This window comes from Carcharhinus amblyrhynchos, chromosome 8 (assembly GCF_965287045.1).
Source record: "Carcharhinus amblyrhynchos chromosome 8, sCarAmb.v2.hapA, whole genome shotgun sequence".
Classification (NCBI taxonomy): Eukaryota; Metazoa; Chordata; class Chondrichthyes; order Carcharhiniformes; family Carcharhinidae; genus Carcharhinus; species Carcharhinus amblyrhynchos.
The window spans coordinates 97,730,019-97,745,405 of record NC_137331.1 but is presented as its reverse complement, the minus strand read 5'-3'; the positions used below and the strand labels follow the sequence as shown (position 1 = coordinate 97,745,405).

The following is a 15,387-nucleotide window of genomic DNA, read 5'->3' as shown; positions in this document are numbered from 1 at the left end:
AAAGTGATGCATATGCAAATCTCCAGCATGGTTTATGAAAGGAAGATATTGTCATTGGCTACTGTGTAATAATGACTGGGACATTAGGTTTTCAACCTAATGCAAAGGCCATCCAGGACAGAATGCAAAGTGCTGAGGCATCATCTTGCTAATGCCCTCCAAACATCTTTCATCCATTAGGATGCAGGGTTTCCTTGTTCTAGACACCCCACCCCCCAGCCAGAGGAAACAACATATCTATATCCAGTCTGTCCAGCCCTGTAAGAAATGTATATGTTTCATTCTGATTCTCACTCATTCTTCTAAATTGCAATGAATACAAGCCCTGTCAATCCAATCTCTCCTCATGACAATCCTGCCATCCCAGGAATCAGGCAATCAATCTGGTGAACCTTTGCTGCAGTCCCTCAATGGCAAGTATTTTCTTTCTTAGATATTGGGACAGAACTGCACACAATTCTCCAGGTGTGGTCTCTTCAAGGCCCTGTATAGCTGCAGTAGGACATTGTCACTCCTGTCCTCAAGTCATTGAGTCCTACAGTGGAGGAGGAGGCTATTTGGCCCATTGAGTCTGCACTGATCACAATCCCACTCAGGTCCTATCATCATCACCACCCTAGCTACCCCCCACCCCCTTCCCCCCACACACTAAGGAGCAATTTAGCATGGCCAATCCACCTAACCCACACATCTTTGGACTGTGGAAGGAAACCAGAGCACCTGGAGGAAACCCACGCAGAGACAGGGAGAACGTGCAAACTCCACACAGTGACCAAAGCCAGAATTCAAACCTGGGTCTCTGGCACTGTGTGGCAGCAGTGCTAATCACTGTACCGCCCATGTTGGCCTTCATTGCAAGTCCTCTTCCAGTGAAGGCCAACGTATCATTTGCCTTCCTAACTGCTTGCTGTAGCTGCATACTTACTTTCAGTGACATCTGTATTACACCCAGGGCCCTCTGTGCATCAACATTTGTCAACCTATCGGCATGTAAATAATTCTGTTTTTCTGTCTGAAGTGAATGACTTCACATTTAGCCACATTATACTTCATCTGCCATGCACTTGCCCACTCACGACTTGTTTGAAATCGCATGGAGGCCTCTTAACATTCTCCTCATCACTCACATTCCCCCAAGTTTCATGTCATCAGCAAACTTAAAAGTATTATTTTTGGTTCCCTCATCTTAATTATTTCCTGCAATATTTTGAATAGCTGGGGCCTTAGCATTAATATCTGAGGATCCAATTAGCCATACTCTGTTTTCTGTCTGCTAACTAATGCTCAATCTTTGCCAATATATCATCCCCAATCCCATGTGACTTAATTTTGTACACTTTATCAAAAACAAACACACCACATTTACTGATTCACCCTTATTTATTCTCTAGTAACATCAAAAAAACTCCAGTAGATTTGTCAAATATGATTTCCCTTTCATAAATCCATGTTGGCTTTGTCAAATCCATTGATATTTCTAATTGCCCTGCTATAATAGACTCCCAGCATTTTCCTTCTTACTGATGTTTGGCTAACTGGTCTGTAATCCCCTCTTTTCTCCCTCCCTTCCTTTTTTTTTTGAATAGCAGGGTTACATTTGCCACCTCCAATCTGCTGGGATTGTTCCAAAATCTATTCTGGATGATGACAACCAATGCATTGACTATTTTGATGGCCACCTCCTTTATTATCCTGGGTTGTTGATTATCAGGTCTTGGGGATTTATCGGCTTTCAGTCCCATTAATTTCCCCAACTTTATTTTTCTAGTAATACTAATTTCCTTCAATTCTTCCTTCTCACTAGACCCTTGATTCCTTAAAATTTCTAGTGAGTTACTTGTGTCTTCCTCCCTGAAAACAAAAGTAGTTGTTCAAATATTCTGCCATTTCCCTGTTCGCTATTATAAATGTGCTTGTTTTAAACTATAAAAGACCCACATTTATCTTTACTATTTTTTCTTTTTATATCTATGCTACTTGTAAGTTTACTTTCATACTCGATTTTTTCCCTTTTAATCTATCAATCTTTTGGTTCTCCTTTGCTGAATTTTGAACTTCTCGGGCTTGCTGCTTTTTCTAGAAACTTTATATGATGCTTGTTTGGATCTAATACCATCCTTCATTTCTTTTGTTAGCCATGCTTGGGCCACTTTTCCTGTCGTATTATTGCACCAGGAAGAAATGTGTAACTGTTGCAATGCATACATTTGTTCCTTAAATATTAGCCATTGCCTTTCCACTGTCATGCCTTTTAATGAAGTTCCCCAATCTATCATAGTCAACTTATGCCTCATACTTTTGCAGTTTCCTTTGTTTAGTTTTCGGGCCCTAATTTCAGATCAGACTTCTTCACTTTTCATCCTAAAGAATTCTATCATGTTAATGTTACTGTTTCCTAACCCCTTCTCATTGCATAACATCACATCTAGGATAGTATGCTCCCTTGTTGGTTCCTCAACATACTGGTCTTAAAAAACCATCTCATGCACACTCCAGGAATTCACCTGCCATATTATTGTTGCTCCTTTGGTTTGCCCAAATTATATGTAGATTAAAGTCATCCATGATTAATTACACATACCTAGCATTTCCCGTTTTAAATACTATCCTCTACGTTACCACTACTATTCAGAGGCCTACAGACAATAGAGTCATGGAGATCTGTAGCACAGAAAAATACCTTCGGCCAATCATGTCTGTGTCAGTCAAAGAGAAGTCACCCCTAACTATTCTAGACTCTATCTTACAACTCTTGGACCATAGTCTTGCATGCCTTGGCATCGTACATCTGAATACTTATTAAATGTTGAAGGTCTCAGCCTCCACCTTCCTTTCAGGCAGTGAGTTCTAAACTCCTACCACCCGTTGGGTGAGTTTTTTTCCCCTCACATTCCCTCTAAATCTCCTACTCCTTACTTTAAATCTATGCTCCCCAGTCACTGATCCCGGCACCAGGGGAAATGTTTTTTCCTCTCTTATCTATGCCCTTTACACATCTCAATTAGGTCCCTCCTCGGTCTCCTCTGCTCCAAGGGAAACAACCCCAGTCTATCTCATCTTTCTTCGTAGCTAAAACTCTCCAGCTGAGGGAACATCCTGATAAATCTCCTCCGTATCCTTTCCAATGATATCACATATCTCCTATACTATGGATTCCAGAACTGTACACAATATTCTAGCTCTGGCCTAACCAACGTTTTACATAGTTCCAGCATAACCTCCCTGCTCCTAAACTATGCCTTAGCTAATAAAGGCAAGTATGCCATTTGTCTTCTTAACCACTTTATCTACCTGCCCTGCCAACTTAAGGGAGTAGTGATCCTCAATACTTCCCAGGACCTCTGATCCTCAATGCTTCCCAGGGCCCTGTCATTCATCATGTATTTCCTTGTCTTGTTTGTCCTGCCCAAATGTCTTACACTTATTTGGATTGAATTCCATTTGCCACCAATCAGGCCATTTGCCCAGCCCATCTATATCCCCCTGTAACCTAAGGCCATCCTTCTATCACCCCCCTCAATTTTCGTATCATCCATACATTGACTGATCAACCCTCCTACATTTAAGTCATACTCATTTACACATAATTAACAAATAGCAAGGGCCCCAACACTGATCCCTGCAGCACACCAATGGACACAGGCTTCCAGTCAGAAAAACACCCCTCGACCATCATCCTCTGCTTCCTGCCACTCAGCCAATTCTGGATTAGCCAAATTTTCTTGGACCCTATGAGGTCTTACCTTTGCTATCAGTCTCCCATGTGGGACTTTATCAAATGCCTCACCCAAGTCCAAGTAGATTACATCAAATGCTTTAACTTCATCCACACACCTGAACACCTCTTCGAAAAATTCAAGTTGGTCAGACATGATCTCCCTTAACAAAACCATGCTGACTGTTCTCGATTAATCCTTGTCTCCCCAAACACAGGCTAATTCTGTTTCTCAGAATTGCTTCTAATAGTGCCTCCACCACTGAGGTTAGACTGACTGTCCTGTAGTTTCCTGGTTTTTCCCTTCCTCCTTTCTTGAATAATGGTACCACATTTGCCGTCCTCCAGCCCTCTAACACTTTGCCCGTGGCCAGAGTTAAAATTGAAAATTGTCAGTATCCCTGCTATCTCCTCCCTTTCCTCATCAAAAGCCTGGAATACATTTCATCTGAACGTGGAGATCTACCTACTGTTAAACCTGCCAGACCACTCAGAACCTCCTATCTATGTTAATTTCTTTAACTGTATCACAGTCCTTCTCCTTGATTTCTTTACACCATCTCGGTCACTACTGAACATCGACACATTAGCTGGAAAATCCCACCCTTGTTTGCCCCAAAACCAGAAAATCCGATCTGAGGTCAATGGACCTTTCCATGGTCCATCCAACTCCACCCACTACAATTTCTATGGCGGGCCGGACAGGAAAATTGCCCCATAGTATTCAATTAGAACCTACCTGTGTCCACACACAAATTATCACTGTGATCCTTAATGGATCCTAGTCTTTCCCTAGTTATCCTTTTACCCTTAATGTCCTTGTAAAACAATTTAGGATTTACCTGTCAGTATCCTTTCATGTCCCCTTTTTGAACTAATTCCTTTTAAAATTCCTTCTTGCATATTCTATACTCCTCTAGGACTTCTACTGTTTTGAACCCTCAATGTCTGCCATAATCCTCCCTTTTTTACTTCATCCAATGTTGTACATCCCTTGATATCCAGGATTCACTAGATTTGTTTAGACACGTTGGTCCTATACTCTCCCTATTTTCTTCTTGAATCTGTCCCACTGTTCTATCACAGATTTACCTAAAGGTGCCTGTTTCCAGTCCACTCTGGCCAAATAATATCTGATCTTATTGAAATCAGCCTTCCCCTGGTTTAGAACTTTGATTTTTGGCCCAAGGATACCAATAATGTACACAATACTCCAAACGTGGTCTCACCAATGCCATTACAACTGAAGCATACTTCTGTTATGTTCAAGAATTCGCAGACACCTCGTGGTCTGGGACAAGCGTATGAGTTTATTAGGAGTTTCTTCTCTGTCTTACATGATGTTACCAGTCTTCTTCTATTTTCTCTCTCTTACAGTCATTATTATACATTATTTCAGAGAAGACCCATTCACGTTCATTGGTTAATTAAACACATTTGCAGATGTGACCAACACTAATTGGTTCTGACCTCTGATCACGCACTGTACATGTACATGCTGGTCTCAGCATGTTGTAATATTGTAACATGTCCCAGCATAAGTAAAACCTGAGACTTCAGCAGGATTTATCCCGTGAGAAAATGTTAGTACAAATACACTGTAGAAAATGTTATAAAAATAAGATAAAATAAAACAAAAGTTAGCTTCCCACACCTCCCTACTTTTGTAATCAAGTTTCCTCACAACAAACGATAATATTCTTTTATTTACCTAATTACTTGCTGTACCTATATATAAACCTTTTATGATTCATGCACTTGGGTACCCAATCTCTCAGCACCTCAGAGTTCTGCAAACTCTCAACATTTTCGATAATGAGTTTCTTTTTATTATTCTTGCAAAAATGGACAATTTCACATTTGCTCACCTTATAATCTATTTGTCAGATTTTTGCCCCACTCACTTAACCTATGGTCCTATGCTGCCTCCTTATATCCTCCTCACTATTTACTTTCCTACCTATCTTTGTGGCATTTATTTAGCAACCACACCTTCAGTCCCTTCATCCAAGGCATTTATATAAAAGGTTGAGGCCCCAGCACTGATCCCTGTGGCACAACAGTCATCACATCCTGCCAACCAGAAAAAGACCCATTTATGCCAACTGTTTCCTGTTAGCTCATTTTCAATCCATGCCAATATGTTACTCCCTACATCACAAACTTTTGTTTTATGAATAATCTTTGGTGTGGCACTTTATCAAATGCCTTCTGGAAATCTAAGTACAATACAGTCACTGGTTTCCCTTTGTTCACAGCATGTGATACCGCAAAGAATGGCAGTAAGTTGTTAAACATGATTTCCCTTTCACAAAACCATGTGGACACTGCCTGATTGCCTTGAATGTTTTAATAAGTGCCCTGCTATAACATCTTCAGTAATGGCTCCTAAAATTTTCCGTGACAGGTTTTAGGCTACTGGTACAGATCCCATTTTCCGCAGTACTGGTTACAATGCTTCATGAACCAGATACTATTTATATTTTACCTGAGTTTTGAAGAAAATCAATCAATTTGAAATATTAACTCTATTCCTCCAGAGATGCTGCCAGATCAACTGGGTACTCCCAACATGTTTTCATTCCTTTAGATTCTAATACAATGTAGCAACCCACTAGCCCTGAGGGTTGATTGCTCTGACTGGCTCCCTCTTCCTTTGTGGTCTTAGTCCCAGCTGGGGACGTTGGACAGCAACCGACTCATGTATATTTAAGCCCTGCCCTGATTGCTGGGGACCAAAGGATTTTGAGTTGAGAATTCATAGTGTAAATGAGACCTTGATTTAATACCACTTCTATTTCATTAATATATTGGTTTGAATCATTAATATATTGGTTTGAATAAGTTATGGGATGGGAGAACATTGCTGTAGTGCTAAAGCAATTGAACAAGTGGCACTAGGCTATTTTGAAATGATCCTGATTAAGGCAACATTTATCCTTTAACCAGTCCAATCAATTGATAAACTCATCATTAATCTAATTTACTATGTGAATATAAGTTGTTGTATTTGATTGTACAATGATGGTGAAGTACACTTCAAAAATAATCCACTCATTGTAAAGTGCTTTGGGACAGCTGGATAAATACTTGTGCTCCCATTATAACTTCCATTTGTTTATACTTCAAGTTTCATTAAGGTACACTGAGGGAGAACTCAGCATGGCCAATTCACTTAATCTGCACATCCTTGGACTGTGGGAAGAAACCGGAGCACCCAGAGCAAACCCATGCAGACATGGGGAGAGTGTGAACACCACACAGACAATGCCCATTTCCAGTGTTATTTTATACTTTCTCTTTCCATGTATTGATCCAATTCTTATTTTAAAATATATAACCTCTAACTCAATAATCACCTTGTTTAAATATTCCATTTTTAATAATCCTCAGTACATGTTCCCCATCTACTGATTCCTGATTTATATGGTTGTGATATTGGTTCAGCTGGATGCCAACAGAAACTGACTTTTGCACCCAATGTTTGATCCATTAGAATTCCATACAAGTGAGTGAACCAGCTGCATACACTGGGATTCCCGGTCTGGCTCAGGAATGCATCTCTGCAGAATTACAGAAACTCCACCAAACAGTTGGCTTTGAAAGCAGGTTTGATCTTTGGAAAAAAAAAGGCTCAATTGTCAGCAAAATTCATTTATAAACAAGAAGAAAAAATAACATTTAACAAGTATTAAACAGAAATGAATTCTCTAGGAAACAATACGCAGTCAATGTAAAACAAAGAGTATTCACATTACGAATTGTCAAAACAACCTGTATGCATGTTTCTATGAGATGTCAATGGAAATGTCACTACATTATTTTTGATTCTCCACACCAACTAACTGTTCTTTTTCCTTAAACAATAATAAGGATACAACCAAGCTTATATGGAGGCCTGGACATCACAGCCTACCTAAGCTTGCAACTTAAAATCAACCCAGGCCCCATAACTTGGCTAAACTGCCTGAGCCTGCAGAACTGTACATCCAGAGCACTTGCTTAGAATGGGTGCTAAGAAGTGCAGATTCCATTAATTTCCTATGCATTTTTTATGCATGTAATTTTTAAAAACTCCCCAATTGCCCTTTCTTCCACCATTGAAAATTGCTCTCATTTGTAACATACTTGAAACATAAAATCACTTGAATGAACTGATACTGTTATCCACTAAAATCAGCTTACTTATTGGCTCCATGATATAGAAGGTGCTTCTGACAGTAAAGGCACAATCAGGAACTCTGCATGGAAGTCCTGAAATTTCTTAAATATTAACATCTTCAGCATGCAGTTCTTGCAGAGTGCAAAGCAAAATATATCAAATGTAAATCATTCCTCTTAATAGATAAAATGACCTATTTCTATCTGAACACACACATACAAAGCTAACATGAGTGATGCATTCAAAACAAATCTATTTTTGCTCCTTGAGGTATTACACTTGCTAAGTTTCCCTTGTTTCCTATTTTTCTGTTTTCTTCTTTGTCAACCTGGCCTCATACATGGCAGCTAAGTTGCCAGGTAGCAATGTTGGCAGTGACTTGGCAAACACTTGGTATGAACAGCAATCAAAGGTACCAGGGATAGCCTAGCTGAGACAATCCTGCGAATGTTCCATTCTCCTTTGCTCTGCCATGTCTCAGAACTCACTGTGCACACTGTTGCTGAACAGACAGGGATTTGAACTAGAATCTTACTCCATGGCATCGACCATCAATATTTTGAAATATTGTCCATTCTAATATACTGGATATGAAAGCAGTGCACAATCCAGTCCAACTCAGTCTTAAAATATAGACTGTTGACAGATCCTGGTTACAAAGATTGAAAATGGTTAATAACCTTTGTGGACATCGCTACATATCAAAGAAAATGCACTCTTCATCAACTATCACCATTACCATAATTAAAAACTCCACAAGATGAAATAATGTATCGAAACAGCTTGACAGTAGTTAGTTCAGTTTCAAACTAGATCAATGGTAGTTGGATTCAGTTTAATTTTTGTGTGTGGCAAAATTAGTGTCCATTTAGGTATCAGGATTCTACTACTGGGAATGGAACAGTTTTTCACTTTTCTATTCAATGTAAACATCAAGATTTTCCAAGTCAGGTGTGTTATGGGTTACATGTGGAGTAAAGTTCCCACCATACCCACCAATCAAGCACACTGAGGCAAGGCAAAGTTCCCAGTATGTACACCATAGACAAAATAACAAAGAATTAAAATTCCACAATATTTAATTAAACTGGAGGCAGCTGAAATTTTTTTTAAATGGAGAATCTACAACATTATAAAGATCACAATTTATAAATGTTGCTCCATTGTTGTGGGACGGATAAATAAACCCGAAATATACTCTACAGGCTTGGAAACTGAACAGCCAAACCATACCAGAATCGTTACTCAAATACAATGACTTTCATTCCCCTTGAATGGCAGGTAGAGATGGTAAGTAAACACAGCTACATTTGTAAATTGTGATGTTCCTGAAGGTTTTCTTGCAGGCCCACAATCGGAGTCCTTGCACACAAGAGCAAAAAAACACACAGAAAATACTTGTGCAAAACAATAGTAGGAATTGTATCATCTGCTAGTCACTCAAGATAAATAAACTGTTTCAAGCAAGTCCCCTTTCTGTTTCCCAGCTTCTTGGTTGATGTTGATACAGTTTTTGCCTGCAAAGGTCAATCATAATCTGGGCTTGATCTGAATTGGTTTTCCTGCAAGAGAAAAGAAAGGTGATTAATAGCAACAGAATTATAGGAGTTATAGCAAACAATGAAACTATCTGGCTCATTACATCTGTGTTAGTATGAGCTCTTCAACTAGTTTCAGCTAATCCATTTGCACTCCCTTGCCCATTTCCAATATTATTTTATACTTTCTCTTTCCATATATTGATCCAATTCTTATTTTAATATATAACCTCTAACTCAATAATCACCTTGTTGAAATATTCCATTTCTCAGTATATGTTCCCTTCTACTGATTTCTAATATATATATGGTTGTGATACGAAAATTAGTTCAGCTGGATTCCAATAGAAACTGACCTTTGCACCCAATGTCAACCAAACCTCAAAGTTAAACTACAATTTTTTTTCTCATTTGTTCTTTCAATGTGAATGTTGCTGGGAAGACCAGCATTTAAGGCCCATTCCCAATTTCCTGACAAAGGCAGTGGTGAACTGTCTTCTTGAGCTACTGCAGTCCATGTGGTGTAGGTACACTCACAATACAGTTAGGGAGGGACTTTCAGAATTTTGATGATATAGTTCCAAGGCAGGATGGTGAGTGATCTGAGGGAAACATTCAAGTGGTGGGGGTACCATCCATCTGCCCTCTTTGTGCTTCTAGGTCAGGTTTGTCTGACCCACAGCCCTGCTGTGTGACTTGCAGGGCGATGGTTGAAATGCCGCTAAGAAGGGTCAGTGAGTTTGAAGTTTTCTGCAAAGGACTGCTCCTCCAATCACAGTGTGTTGCTCGCCCACGTTTGCTGCTGATGGGCTCACTATTGAAGGTGTACGAGTGTGTGCTGTCGAAGGAGGTTCGGGCAACTGCTACAGTTCATCTCATAGAAAGGTCACGCTACATCTATAATAATGGAGACAGTGAATGCTCGAGATGGTGAATATGGTGTCAATCAAGTGGCTGTTTTGTCCTGGTTGATGACAAGCTTCTATTGTGTAGTTGGTGTTGCACTCACCAAAGCAAAGCGGTGAGTACATCAAATTCCCAACTTGTTGATGGCTTTGGGGAGTCAGAAGGCAAGTTACTTGCCATTGAATTCCCAACCTTTCAATTGCTCTTGTAACCACAGTATTTACATGGCTTGTTCAGATACATTTCAAGTCAACGGTAATTCACAGAATATTGATGGTGGGGAACTCAGTGATGGTAATAGCTTTTAATGTCAAGACTAAATGGTTAGGTTCTCTCTTGTTGGAGGTGGTTATTGTCTTGCATTTGTGTGACAACCTTCATTCATCAGTCCAAGATTACATGTTGTCCAGACCCTGCTTAATGAGGGCCTGGTCTTTTTTCAAAACCTGAGGATTGCAAATGCCACTGAACATTGTGAAATCATGAAGAAACATCCTCAACTTCGACTTTATGATGGAGAGAAGATCATTTATGAAGCAACTGAAAATAGTTAGGCCCAAGACAGTACTCTGAGGAACTCCTGCAGTCATATCCCCTATCAGAGATTACTGGCCTCTGACAATTACAACCATTTTCCTTTATGTTAGGTTCGATACTAACTTGTGGCGAGTTCCCACCTGTTCCCATGGATTTTACAATTTGTGTCAAGAATTTGGACTTTGGGATAAAAACCACCATCTAAATTTGTGAAGGACACCAAATTGAGGGGATCAATGAAGGAGGATTGCAACAAATTACATCATGCAGAACAGGCAAGTGAAGTTCAATGCTGATAAATGTGAGATGATACATTTTGATGTAGGAAAGGGAAGTCACTTTTCTCTTGGCCACTTTTAGATTGTTATTTGGGAGATGCAAGCATGGAGGAACAAAGGCACCTCACAGTACCGATAGTACAATCACTAAAGATTGCACTATAGGTTAGCAAGGCCAAAAATTAAGCAAAGCACTAGGCTTTATTTCTACAGGGATAGAACTGTAAAGTGGGAACGTTCTAGTCACTTTATTACAAAAAAAACCAGAGAGAGTGCAGAGAAAAATTACAATGATGATACCAGAAAAGTGCAGGTATATACATGAGAAAATAATTGACAGGCTAGGTCTTTTCTCTTGAAAAAAAAGACTGAGAGTGTGACCTAACAGGAGGACTATAAAATTATGAAAGGTTTCAATAGAGTGGATATTACTTTTCTGTTATAGGGAAAAGCACAATCAGAAGCCATCATATAGTCACCAAGAAATCCAATTGGGATTAGAGAAGAAAACTCTTTACCCAAAGAATGGTGACAATATGAAAGGAGTGGCTGAAGTGAATAGCATAGATATATTTAAAGCAATCTTAGAAGTCAAGCATATTGGGGAGAAGGGTATAGAGGATTACAGTGATATACTTGAACAAGGAAAGAGGAGGTTTGAGTTTACTATAAATTCTGTCTTGGACTGTTTGAGCTGAAAGCCGTGTTTCTGTGTTATATATGCCACGCACACTTTCCCTTTCACTTTGCTGATGATTGAGAGCAAACTTATGGGGTGGTAACTGATTGGATTGGATTTGTCCTGCTGCATTGGAGTATCTTGTCTAAGGGCATGCTAGTTCCCGAGTACAATTCTTCAGTCGTGCTGCCGGGATACAGCTTATGCTGTATCAAGTGCCATCAGCCATTTCTTGATATCACGTGTAGTGAATCAAATTGAATGAAGACTGGCAATTATGATCCACTTGGCACTTCTGGCTGAAGATGGTTGCAAGTGTTTCAGCTTTGTCCTTTTTTCAACATGCTGGGTTTCCCATCATTGAGGATAGGATATTTTCAGAGCCTCTTCTTTAGGTTAATTGTCCATCAACACCTATGATTAGATGTGGGGGGATTGTAGAGCGATTTAATAGTTATGGGACTGCTTCACCCTGTCTATAACATGCTGATGCTGCTGTTTAGCATGCATGTATCGTGTATTGCAGTTCCACGAGGTAGGCATTTCACTTTGGGTATGCCTGAAGGTGCTCCTGGGATCTTCCCCTAAACTCATCCAACAGAACTGGTCCCTGGTTTGCTAGTAAAGTTAGTGTGAGGGACATGCTGAGCCATGAGGTCACAGATTGCGGTTGAATACAATTCTGCTGCTATTGCTGATTGCTCACAGTGCCTTGGATGCCCAGTTTTAGTCAACTGGATCTGTTCTGAATCTATCCCATTTGGCAGATTGCTAGTGCCACACATGGTAGAGGGTGTCCTCAATGACTTCATCTCCAAAAGGACTTGTAGTAGTTGCTCCTTGCAATTCTGTCATGGACAGAGTTGCATCTGTGAAAGATAAACTTCTGAGGACAGGTCAAGTTGCTTGCCAAGCAGTCTCCTTCAGTGATGAGTCTAAGATTGTGTCACTGCAAGTCCAGATCAAGTTAATAAGAGTTGGGGGTGGCAATAGGATGGCATGCTTCAATAAAGGCAGCCCATTTGAGCTCACAGTTTCCCACTAGAAGGAAACTACAGCAACTCCTGTTAAGGTTTAGGACACTAGGGCCAGAATATTTGCAAGTTGGAAGAGCTCTGTGCCTTGGCCAAATGGTGCCGGAGCCCCAATTCATGAACTTCCGACCCCAAACCCAGCACCCACCATTTCAGCTTGGGATGGAGGAGATGATGGCAGGGTGGCAGAACGTATTTCACACATTTGTGAATCATGGAGGCAGTAGGACATATAAATGTGCAGCTGCCTTCAAAGAGAAGCAATGGGTTTCTGGAACACTACTTGTGGGCTTTACAAATTCCTGCAGGAGTCTTTTGGAGAAGGAAGATGCTCTTTCAGAAGAGGTCAGGTACCTTTCTTGGGAGATGTCAGGTATCATTTTGGCATTGTGAACAGTGAACATGTCTTGTGTATAAAAAGTGGATAAGATTTATGGAACTGTCAAGTTCGTTAAATCATCTGCCCTTTGAATGTTAGAAAAAAAGTCAACCTGCAGTTGAAAAAAAATGCTGCTTGAAATTTCAATCGATGCTTGGTTGATGACTGACATAAGCCTGTATTGCCATGAGTTGGCATAGGGGTTATAAAATGCCATTGAGCTGAGCGAGACATCATAGGTTAAAACGTATGGGACAAGGGCGGGGGTGTGTGTGTGTGTGTGTGTGTGTGTGTGTGTGTGTGTGTGTGTGTGTGTGTGTGTGTGTGTGTGTGTGTGTGTGTGTGTGAGAGTGTGAGAGAGAGGAGGATGAGGGGGGTGAGGGGTGATGGCTAGAGCATTGTTTTTGTTGTACTACTGTTACTGTGACAAAGTCCCAGAGCACTGATGCGCACCATTTAAACAGTTGATCTCTACACTGCTTCCAAGGTGGCAGGCTCCACTCCAGTTAGCACCTGCAACCTGAAATGATCTGGTTGTTCGGAGCAGTTTCCCCAAGTCCTGTCTCCAGATTCAGAGAGTTTCTGTATACATGGAGGAAAGATTCAGGCTGAAGACTGCCTAGAATCATAGAAACTAGAAGCAGGAGTAGAACATTTCTCTCTTCGAGTTTGCTACGACATTCACCTTGATCATGGCTGATCATCAAATTCAATATCTCAATCCTCCTCTTTCTTCCATATCCCTTGAACCCTTTAGCCCCAAGAGTTACATCTAATTTCTTCTTGAAATAAGACAACATTTCAATCTCAACTACATTCTGTGACAATGAACTCCATGCATTCATCACCCTCTAGATGAAGAAATTTCTTCTCACCTCATTACTAAAAGGTTTACCACTTATCCTCAAACTATGACCCTGGTTCTGGACTCCCCTCACCATTGAGAACATTCTTTCTGAATCTACCCTGTCTAATCCTGTTAGAATTTTATAAGTTTCTGTGAGATTCCTTCTCAGTCTTCTAAACTCCAATGAACATAATCCTAATCGACATAGTCTCTCCTCATATGACAGACCTACCATCCCAGGAATCAGCCTGGGATGGCAGGTTGCTGTACTCCCTCTATAGCAAGAATATCCTTCCTCAGATAAGGAAAAACTACACAAAATAATCCAGGTGTGGCTTCACCAACGCCCTATAAATTGCAGCAAAACATCCCTTTCCCTATACTCAAATCCTCTCTCTATGAAGGCTATCATACCATTTGTCTTCTTTACTGCCTGCTGTACCTGCGCACTTACTTTCAGAGACTGATGCACAACGACTCCAAAATCTTGTTGAGTATTCATCTCTCTCTCAATTTAAATCCATTCAAGTCAGAATTTATCTTCCTATTAATGCTACCAAAGTGGATAACCTCACATTTATCCACACTGTATGAGCATATGCATGACAGATGCAGTATAATCAGCCTGTCCAAATCATACTGAAACATCTCTGCACCCTCTTCACAGCTCACCCTCCCACCCAACTTTGTATCATCTGCAAATCGAAGATGATACATTCAGTTCCCTCTTCCAAATCATTAATATATAATGTGAACAGTTGGGGTACTAGCATGTGGTTCTGCAGAACCACATTAGTCAGTGGCTGCCAATCAGAAAAAGACCCACTAATGCCAACTTTTCCCTTCCTACCTGCTAATTAGCTTTCTATCCATCTCAAGACATTGCCTGCAATTCCATGTGCTTTAACTTTACATAACAGTCTATATGCAAGACCTTGTTTTCTGAAAGTCTAAATAAACCACATCCATTGGTTCTCCTCGATCAACTGTACTGGTTACATTCTCAAAAAATTCCAAAGATCCATCAAGCATGAATTCCCTTTTGTAAATCCAAGCTGACTTTGTCTGATTATACCACTGCCTTCCAAATGCTGAATTATGAAATCCTAAATGACTCTAGCAACTTTCCCAGTATTGACGTTAGGCTCACTGGTCTATAGTTCCCCATTTTCTCACTATCTCCCTTTTTGAATAGTGGGCTTACATTAGCTATCCCCTAATCTGTAAGAACTATTCTAGAGTCCAAAGAATTTTGGAAAATAGCCACCTACTATTTCCAGGACCATTTCCTTAATTACTCTGGGATGAAGAT

At 40.2% G+C, this 15,387-nt stretch overlaps 1 protein-coding gene across 1 annotated transcript in view; it reads right to left on the bottom strand.

Annotated features, from left to right (window-relative positions):
• Nucleotides 1-7,630: 7,630 nt before the first annotated feature.
• Nucleotides 7,631-15,387, bottom strand: part of zc3h3 (zinc finger CCCH-type containing 3) — a 276,956-nt gene continuing 269,199 nt past the window's right edge. Inside the window, exon 11 of the mRNA XM_080194548.1 lies at nucleotides 7,631-9,439. Within this exon, the coding sequence (XP_080050674.1) occupies nucleotides 9,408-9,439 (32 nt within the window). The 3' untranslated portion in view covers nucleotides 7,631-9,407. The remainder of the gene's footprint in view (nucleotides 9,440-15,387) is intronic.